The sequence below is a fragment of the Erigeron canadensis genome, chromosome 1 (genome assembly GCF_010389155.1).
Source record: "Erigeron canadensis isolate Cc75 chromosome 1, C_canadensis_v1, whole genome shotgun sequence".
Lineage (NCBI taxonomy): Eukaryota > Viridiplantae > Streptophyta > Magnoliopsida > Asterales > Asteraceae > Erigeron > Erigeron canadensis.
This window is the reverse complement of record NC_057761.1, coordinates 36,493,408-36,503,839: the sequence shown is the minus strand read 5'-3', so window position 1 is coordinate 36,503,839 and position 10,432 is coordinate 36,493,408. Positions and strand designations below refer to the sequence as shown.

The 10,432-nt window shown below is 35.2% G+C and overlaps 1 protein-coding gene across 1 annotated transcript; it reads left to right on the top strand.

Moving 5' to 3' along the window:
- The first annotated feature begins 364 nt into the window (after nt 1-364).
- Nucleotides 365-3,094, top strand: LOC122591348 (G-type lectin S-receptor-like serine/threonine-protein kinase SD2-5). Its single transcript, XM_043763613.1, has one exon. The coding sequence runs from the start codon at nt 365-367 to the stop codon at nt 2,966-2,968; it is 2,604 nt and encodes an 867-aa protein (XP_043619548.1). The 3' UTR covers nt 2,969-3,094.
- Nucleotides 3,095-10,432: the final 7,338 nt, after the last annotated feature.

The following is a 10,432-nucleotide window of genomic DNA, read 5'->3' as shown; positions in this document are numbered from 1 at the left end:
ATTAATGAGTCCAAATATATACTAATTAGACTTACAAAAAAGACGATCACCCCCACACATTGTACAACAACGACTGCAAGTTGATGATGATAAAGATAACATATACAGTAAATTACGAGTAGGCCCGTTTTGCCGATAATGTGTAGGAAATGAGAAGGAAATTAGGAGGAAAGTACGTAAAAGCAGGATATTCTAAATGAGAAGGAAATTGGCTTGGCTTCAATTGTTCGGTCGATCAGGACTCCGTGTGTAGTTATTTACATCCGGCCTGTTATCGAAACTATACATATCTTCATCTTTGATCTCCTTAATTATTCTTCGATCAATTCATCGTTTGGTTGTTTAATTAGTACGTACGTCCGTCATGAGGACTGCATCCTCCTCATGGATTATTAATTGTTGCTCTATTAATTTTGTCATCATCATTTTATTATCTGCAGCTTTCTACTCACTGATCACACCCACTTTTGCTCAGCCACCATCATATCCGCCTTCTACCGCAAATCTTTCCACCTCATGGATCATCAATTATAATGCAGATTCCAGATTTATATTTGACTCAAATCCGGATTTTAAAGGAATTTTCAACCCCATCCTCCTTACAGAAGAAACCATGGTAACTCGATTCGCACTTAGCTTCTTCTGTCAGTTAGGGGAAAATGTAAAGTGCAACTCTAAGAACCTCTTTGCCATCTTCATTGTTGATGAAGATTATAATAGTTACCCCCGCAATCCTCCTCCCTTAGTTTGGTCAGCCAACCGAGACCATCCGGTCAACAACAACGCGACACTGAATTTCACTGCAGCTGGAGAACTGGTGCTGCGTGATGCAAATGGAACAATGGTTTGGAGCACCAACACGGCTGGTAAATCCGTGATTGGCATGAACTTAACTGATGCCGGAAACCTGGTGCTGTACGATGTCAATCACCAAGTGGTTTGGCAATCTTTCGATCACCCGACCGACTGTTTGGTACCCGGACAGCCTTTGTTTCAAGGTCAAAAGCTGATATCTAGTGTCTCAGCAACAAATACTCAGAAAGGTATGTACTCTCTTCAAGTTACTGATGAGGGTTTGTATGCTTATATTGAATTAAACCCACCTCAACCCTATTTTCTTTATTATACCTTTCTTGAACAAAGATCTAATGAAGGAAAAAGGTATGTCAGCTTTTTAAATGGGAGTTTGTCTTTATTCACTCATTCTGCCAAGCCAAGTGAGCCTGATCTTGTGATTTCCATACCTCCCGCATCATCGGCTCAGTATATGAAACTGATGCCAGATGGGCATTTAAAAGTGTTTGAGTGGCAATCACACGATTGGAAACCAGTCTCTGATGATCTACTTACCACGCCCTTAGGAGAGTGTGGTTATCCTTTGGCTTGTGGGAGAAATACTCTTTGCTCGAATAAGCAACAATGTAGTTGTCCGGCATCAAGCTCCCCTGGGATAGAATATTTCCGAGCAGTACACGATCGAGAACCTAACCTCGGGTGCTCTTTAGTTACTCCTCTCACGTGTAATGCTACCCAACATCATGATTTTATTCCAGTCGAGAACGTCTCCTACTTCACGTTTGCCGCCAACTTGACGAATGTGAATGCAACGGAATGCAAACAAGCATGTTTGAAAAATTGCTCGTGCAAAGCAGCTATATTTCGCAATATAAGTGCAGATTGTTATCTACCTTCTGACCTATTTACAATGGCTACTATTACAGATAGTTATCCTCCATTTCATGACTATAATATTACAGTTTTTATAAAAGTCCAGAATGCAAGTGCACCTTCTTTCTCAACGTTCCCTAATCCTACAGTGTTACAAAAGAGAAAAAATCGAGTTGCAAAAGTCCTAGGTCCTGCCATTGGAATTCCTCTTATTGTGGTGGTCGGTTTTGTTGTTTTTATTGTCCACAAGAAAAGACAATACTCTGAAACGGAAGAAGAAGAAGAGTATTTTCATCAAGTAGGAGGAATAACCACTCGGTTTTCTTATGGGGAGTTGAAAACTGCCACTGAGAATTTTAGTAAAAAGCTTGGTGAAGGAGGATTCGGAACAGTTTTTGAAGGGATTCTGGAAGATGGCTCCAAAATTGCAGTTAAATGTCTTGTCGATCATGGGCAGGTGAACAAATCATTCCTAGCCGAGATTGAGTCAATTGGCAGCATTCACCATGTGAATTTAGTGAGGCTTAGAGGATACTCCGCTTGGAAATCACAACGACTTCTCGTATATGATTTCATGAGTAACGGGTCATTAGATCATTGGATTTACCATGGAGATATGCGGGGGCATGTACTGGAATGGGAGTGCAGAAAAAACATTATTCTTGATATTGCTAAAGGATTAGCATATCTCCATGAAGAGTGTAGGCAACAAATTATCCACCTTGATATTAAGCCTCAAAACATACTACTAGACGACAACTTTAATGCCAAGGTATCTGATTTTGGGTTGTCTAAGCTCGTCGACAAAAATCAAACGACCCAAGTGATGACTACTTTGAAAGGAACCCCCGGGTATATCGCTCCAGAATGTTGGAGCAACTTAACTATAACCGAAAAGGTGGACGTATATAGCTTTGGGATTGTTGTCTTGGAGATCTTATGTGGGAGGAAGATTTTCGATCGGTCTCTGTCAGAAGAAAGCTGGCACTTACTTGGTGTTTTTCAGAAATGCTGGGAGCAACGTACGTTGTTAGATATGGTTGACAAGTACGGTGAAGATATGCAAGCGAATGGTGCCGAGGTGGTGGAAATGATGAAAATAGCTTCATGGTGTTTACAAACCGAGTTTACGAGAAGGCCTTCAATGTCATCTGTTGTTAAGGTGTTGGAAGGTGCAATGAGTGTTGAATTGAACTTGGATTACAACTTCACAGATTTTCTGAGAATGCAGAAAATAGCAATTGCAGAAGAGGAAGAGCTGACACGGCTAATGCCTTCTCTTCTTTCAGGGCCAAGGTAAGTAGCTATGTATGTTCATTTTTATGCATCCATTCAATGTTTGGCTATATTAATTTGTTTTGATCAATAATTATATTGTTAATTGACGGTGAATGTAAAATATATGTTGGCAATGGGTATATGTTATTCTGGTTTATCTGTGTCAAGTGTTGGTTTAGACACAACTTATCTCGCGATTAGAACAGCACCAAATATTTCTTTAACTAGATGGGTTACTAATCGTGCGATACAGCGGTGATAATACACAACGTGCGAAATGCTGTGACGACGTTAATTTTAAATCGAAAACTTGTGTATGAAAATGATAGCATATTAACCACATAAGGTATAGATGATTAATTCGTGGGGATCGAGAGCCTGCTCTAGATTGGAAAAATGCAAAAAGAATACTCATATTATTCTTGACTCAAATTAGAAAAATAATTTGAGGGAATTGTCTCCCAAAAACAAGTGTCACTTACTTGTTTGACTTTTCATTTCCGGCAACTTCCAAATACCGTAATTCTTTAAAACAAGCCACTAGTCGGAGCCTCAACATCCTCAACGTTGAATCTAAATATGTTTCTATGCATACTTTCCAATATTCAGAAAGTAAGTAATAAAAACAAATGGACTGACTGATGCATTTCTACGTTCTACATATAAGTTTAGTGTTTGACTTTTTGTATGATGATGTATTTTTGGATTCACATTAAAAATAACAATAAAAATCAGAAATTTAAAATGATAACTTGTTGAAAATCGAGAATTATATGAAAATCTGATAGCAACAAGTGTAATTATTAAATCAAATAATAATTCTTTTAGCATCAAACCTTTATGATTAATATTTGACGGATTTGGAATATTAAAGTTTTGGGCTCAAAAGTCTAAAATTAAAATTGGGCTCAAAAGTCTAAAATTAAAATTAGTATATGAATTAGATTTTTAGGCTCGCGTATAATACACGAGGCTTACAACGTTATCAATATTGGATGTTAATTTATTATAGTTTAAAATTTAATATATTATTTTGAATAATAAAACTTTTGATCTATATATCAACACTTTGAGTTTTATATTGAAATATCTTTCTAAAAATATTCATCGGAGTTGTTAAAAATAATTTTTTTACAAATTTTTGAATATTACAAAATATAATATGTCTATTAAAGTTATAAATTGTGACATATTTAACAATATTTGAACACTAAAAAATTATAATTTTATTTTTATATGTTTTATTTTTTTTATGTGTGTCATGACAATTACTAAAAACTTTAATAAAAAAAATAATAGTATAATTTCTCTTAAAATCTAATATATTTACATTAAATTTTATTTATTTTTACATTTATATGACAGAACATATTATTGTATATATATATATTAGTTATTATTTTATTAGCTATATATTAGTTATGATTCTATTGAATATATATTAGCTACTCCTTCCGTCTCAATTTAAATGTCCAATTTTGACTTGCTAGGTCTTTTTTTCTCTAAATTTGACCGTAAATATTTTTGTTTATATAATATAATACTTAATGAAAGTTATATCAATTAAAAGTACATCAAAATCTCAATCTATTGATATACATTACATCAATTATGTTATAACACACAAGAAACAATTTACGGTCAAATTATAAGAGAAAAATTTCAAAAGTCAAAATATGACATTTAAATTGGGACGGGGGAAGTATTATACTATCTGATCTATAATAGCAACTATTATTTTTATTTTATTAAAACTATTGAGTAAAAAAGTGTGAATTTATGATGGAAAACAAAAAAATGTAAATTAAAGTTAAAATTTAAAAAAAAAGGTCAAATTTAAAAAATTGAAAATAATGATTGGTAGATAAGTTTCTTTTTTTTAAAAGTGAATTTCGCATGAGAACTTCGTGTTGTGATTCGACAGCGGGAGCTCTAATATATGTTGTTTTAACTGAGTCCGCGCTAAAGAGCTCTCTCAAAGTAGAAATGTCTATTTCAAATACCCGATGGTAGATAAGTTATTTAAGAAACTATGTTTTAATATAATAAAAGACGATCTTAGCCTAAATTTATTAATTTATTATTAAAAAATTCATACAGTAATAATTAATCAAGTCGTTTTGCCTTGGGATCCAACAATTGAATACACAAATCCAAACTTAAACCCACCCGCATTGACTTCCCCACAGCCCCTCTGACACCATCAACTCAATCTCCTGCTCAGAAACCACATTTCTTCAACACACAGGTACGTATCTATATAGGCTTATATACATATATATCCATCTTTCAATTCACCGAGGGGGAGGTTACTCTTGTGTTTGTTTCCCCCAAAATGGCTGTCGGAGGACATGACCAATGAGAGTTTATCTAGAGAACTAGGGGTTTATGACTAGTTTAATGGTTTGGAAGAGCAGGTGAGAGGATTAGGATTAGGATAGCAAGGCGGCCTAAGGTCCTTTTTTTTCCATAGGTTGTTTAGAAGTAGTTCCTACCTTGGCCCAATCGGGATCTTTTCAGGTTTTGTCATTTCTTATTTATATGTATGTTTGCCCTGGTTGTTTCCCACTACTTGTTCGAGTTAAGTAGTAGTTTGCTACTTTTATGTTGTTTAATATGCCTAATATGGTTGCTTTTGTATTTGTATTTGTATTGTCAAACATGTTTCTAAGATATCGGTAGGACGCATGATTGATAAACGTTCGACCTGCATAGTAGCCGGACCCAACAGACAGATATTTCTTCTTTTCAGATTCTCGGCAGACAGGTATGATTTTTTAAACATTTCTCATTTTCCGTCTTGCACTCCTTTGTGGCCGGAGGTCCCTATGGAAGCAGTCTCTTTACCTTTGTGTAGAGGTCTCTACCTTTGTGTAGAGGTAAGACTGTCTACAGATTACCTCCCTCATACCCCGCGCAGGGATTGGATCGGCTTGTTGTTGTTGTTGTTGTTTCAATTCATATGCACCTAGTAGACTTAGTAACATTTCAGATATGTATCACAAGCCTGCTGCTGCTCCCAAATGGCAAATCCAATCACCATTAAGCTCCCCTTTTTCCTTAGTCTCATCATTTAAATTATCTTTCTAATACTAATCATTCTTCTTCAAATCAATACAAACAAACCCACTTCCCATTTAGGCCTAATTATTCAAAAAATTACTTCTTTAAATCAACCCATGCTTCAATTTGACCTAAAAGTTGAAATTGTTAACAAATCTGAAGTCATTTGGCAAATACCCAAATCACCAAAATTGTTAATATGTTTAAGGAGAAGGGGTTTATTAACAAAGAGGGTTATTTGATAAACAATGGGCGGGTGATACCTTGGAAAGAAGCAATGAGTGTGACTTTGTGAGAAAAGATTAGTTTACCTAATAAGCTTTTGGTCAATTACATTCAGGAGGAACTGAATCTGGCATTTGCATATCATGAAATAAGGAGCTTTCAATCTGAGCAAATATTTGATTGGTTTAAATCGCATTTTAGATGATGTTTGATTGGTTTCCTGATTATGGTCTAACCTACAGTGTATTGAAAGTGAAATTATAAATGGTATATGGATTGCTTCTCGGCTCTCGCCTTCTCTAAAGAATTACTTTCACTGTTCAAATTTATTAATTTCTGTTGTATTTTTTCTCTGTTTTAAACTTTCACTTGATTCACATCGATCCTTGTATTGAATTAATTGTGTACCATATTATTGCAGCCTTCTCAGCAGCCAAGCCCTATGCTGCAATTGACTTCCTTCGATTGTCTGGTAAATCTTTATATGCTCTTATTTTTATATCATTCAATATAAAGCTTACCCCTTACATCCTTGCACCGAATTTGCTAGATATGGTTATATGCTTGTTGCTCCTTTGTAAAATTGGTTTTGAGAAATTGTGAAGTAGTTACTGCAGTAGGAAGAATTAGTGTGAAGAGTGGCCGTATAAACACTCATAGAGCAGTCAATACCTAAAGTTAAGATTACAGATGGTCCAAAAACATTTCTACTATGGCCTTTCATTATGTGCAGATATGTCAAGTTCCATAATCTTGTTGTTTGAAACATCCCCTTGTTGAATTTGTTGAACAGATCAAAAGTGTTTCTGGAATTATTGGGATGAGTTCGTTTAGCCTAATCCAAAGTCCACCTGTTTTGTTAAACGGGTTGGAATATTTCGTTCTTACCCTGACACACCTAAATATTTATGTCCAGGACATGACCCGTGTGACCAGGTTAGCTAAAAGCGTTGGATAGTTTAATATTAACCCGGACACGCTTAAACATGTGTAACCTGGACACGATCCATGTGACCCAATTAACTAAACAGGGCATGCTAGTTGATGGGTTAAACGGGGTCGGTAGTTGCCAAACGGGTTGGCGGGTCAAATAAGTTGCATGTCAAGGCCATTGGAAGTTTCATATTAAAGCCAAAACCACCAATTTCAAATCATAACCATCAACTTCCAAAATGAAGGGATACTCTTTCGACGTTTTTTGTAAATATAACAGTAGGTTCGACTAAGCTTTTTGTTACTGGCGTCTGGCTGCAATGGTTGGGGTCAGGTTACCGGGTGAGAGTTTGAGACTTTAGAGAAACAAAGACACTGAGATTTGAACTGTAAGGAAAAAAAAAGAAGGAATTCGGTGCTTGTACGTATTATCCCATTCAGGTCCGGATGTAGATCTGTTAATCCACAACCCAGCCCAACCCAAATACGTTGTACTGAGAATTTCCATCTCCAAAGTGAATTGGTATAACGTTTTTGTATATGAACTTTATGAATAAAAAGAGAAGTTGACTGAGATGAAGACTTTTACAGTATGTTGGTCCTAAATTTTATGGAGTTTAAATGAAAGTAAGAATGTAGAGGAGAGTTTTGTACCCGATGATGAAATACTATTGTATTCTCTATGAATTACTTCCAATGCTAAGTAAGATTGTAGATGAGATTACATTTTCTACTACCTAAAGAATGGTCCATTTCTAAGTATTAAATGCACTGCAATAATTGTTTGATTTATGAAAGTTTTTTTGATTTATTAATGCTTAATATATGAAGTTGAATGATCAAAAATTATGAAGATAAACCTGGCTTGGAAAAAATTGAAACCTACCAAAACTCGCTCCTGCAGAGTCTTGATTTTCTTCCCAGGGCGTACAGATTCTACCCGGGTAACAAACTAATGGTGTAACTTAGCATCAACTGTGTAACAACACGATATTTGTGGGATCACAAATACTTTAGTGATTGTAATACTATGTATTTTATAGTAGTCAGAGTTAAGTAGTTATGTTAGTTACAATGTTGTTGCCAAAGATGGTCGGTTAGTGCACTCTTCATGTATGTATATATAGTAGAACTATAGAAGTCGTCTTTGCACTCAGCTGAATCAATACACAGAAAATATCCCCAAAATTCTCTCTACGCTCAATTTCATTTGTTCTTGTTGTAACATAGATACAAGTACATGATCATCTTTTCCACTTGACTTTATATTCTGATCAAATCTCACCAGCCGGAATCTTCAAATTTATTGATATTCCGGTTAGCACTGCCTTCTTCTAAACACAGGCGAATCAACATCATCATCTCCATGTCCCACGACTTGCATCATAAGATTTATAATCATTTCCACCGCACCATCAATTACGTCATCTAAGTCGAAATGATCGTTAGATGATGAAGAAGATCCGTTAGCAACCGTAAAACTAATATGAATAATTAAATATAATAATATGATTTATTTTTTTTAGTTTATAATATGCAAGAAATGAAAATGAATGAAGAAATTTTTTTTTTGAAAGGTTAATTTTGCTTGAACTTCGTGTCTTGATTTGACAGCGAGATGTCTAGCATACGTTGTTTTATACGGGTCCGCGCTAGAGAGCTCTCTCGAAGTAAAATGTGTATTTCAAATACCCAATGGGGGAAAACCCCCTACTAATCCGTTCGAAGACACAACAATTAATAGAGATAAATTCCGCCACTCAGACGTGAACCTGGGTATACTTAAGTCAAGCCCTCATAAAATGAGTACCCATATCTCAAAGTTGGTTAAATGTGGATTCGAACCTGAGACCTATAAGTCACCATGGAACTCCAAACCACTACACCAACTCATCATTAATCGAAAAAAGTTTTGTTGATAAATGTCAAACGTATGTGTATATATAGTGTGGTTAGTAAAAAAAAAGATTTGAAATCGGATCAAAAAGGCCATTGGCAATGACTACTTTTTCTCCAACAACACTCTATTCCGCCCGTACTGTGAGTTCTGTCCAAGCCCCTATCCGCCTACGGGGCGCGGTGTTGGTGGTGGCGGAATGAGCCAACGTCCGACACCGCTCTGACTCACACCGTTCAGTCACTCTAAGCTCTTATTTAGTGTTTCGATTAGCTTATATTTTTTTTGCTTTTTTTGAGAAGGCTTATTGAATCTGTCTTATATAACCCGATAATTATAAGCTATAGAAGCTCAAACGAACACCAAACTAGCTTATTTGGTAAGGAAAAAAAAACCTAAGTAGCTAAAATCCTCTTAAAATGAATCTTAAAAATAATTTGTCAAAAGGTGTTTATTATGGTCAAAAGCCAAAAGGGTATTGTTTCATGTTCAAAAGTTTAGAACCGAAGATGAATATACATGATTATATTATTGTTGTTTAAGTTTGAAATTTTGACATATATACTTTCTTTCACTTTCTAAAATCTAAACCATCCATTTCAATTATTTTACACTAGGATTCCAGTTGTGGAAAATATCCATCCCTATACAATGCATTGATAGATTTTGGTGATTGCAAAATGATAAGTCATAACTTTTTTGATTAAACGAGTGTTGAAAGCTAAAGTTTGACAGATATACATATTAAATCAATTTTCCACCTGCAAGGTTCAGACGGCAGGGCCATTTAGTGGAAGACGAAGACTCCACACCGACTGCTAATATAATACGAGTAGTTAATTAATGATGATAACATATAGTATTACGAGATCTTTAGGACCATTTAATTTGTCATTGTGTAGGAAATGAGAAGGAAATTAAATGCGTTATTTACTTGACTTTAATTAATTTAATTTAATTATATATGTAACATTCGTAAATTTTGACTCATTTGACTTGTAAATTAAACGTGATTAAATGTGAAAGATTTTTGTGAGTTGATATGACTTATGGGCGTCTTGTCGAGTTTTAACGTAACGTTGAGTTTGTTTAAGTGCACGGTTTTGTTTTAGCATTTAAATGGTTAACGTTTAGCTATTGGTCGAAGTTAGAGGAGCGGGAGCCACTTTTGGACCTCTATAGGCTGCCCCCCTTCCTTTCCCTTTTCATTTCTTTCTTTCTCTTTCTCTCCAAAGATGAACACCAAAACACCTTCTCCTTCCCTTTAAAGTCTTGGATTTTTCTTTTATGGTTTGGGCTAGATTAGTGATAAATACTTCATCATCATCATCAACTAAACATCATATCAAAGGATCAAACTCCCAAGTG

Coding starts and splice junctions, on each gene's coding strand:
- LOC122591348 (XM_043763613.1), top strand. CDS start 365: ATGAGGACTGCATCCTCCTCATGGATTATTAATTGTTGCTCTATTAAT.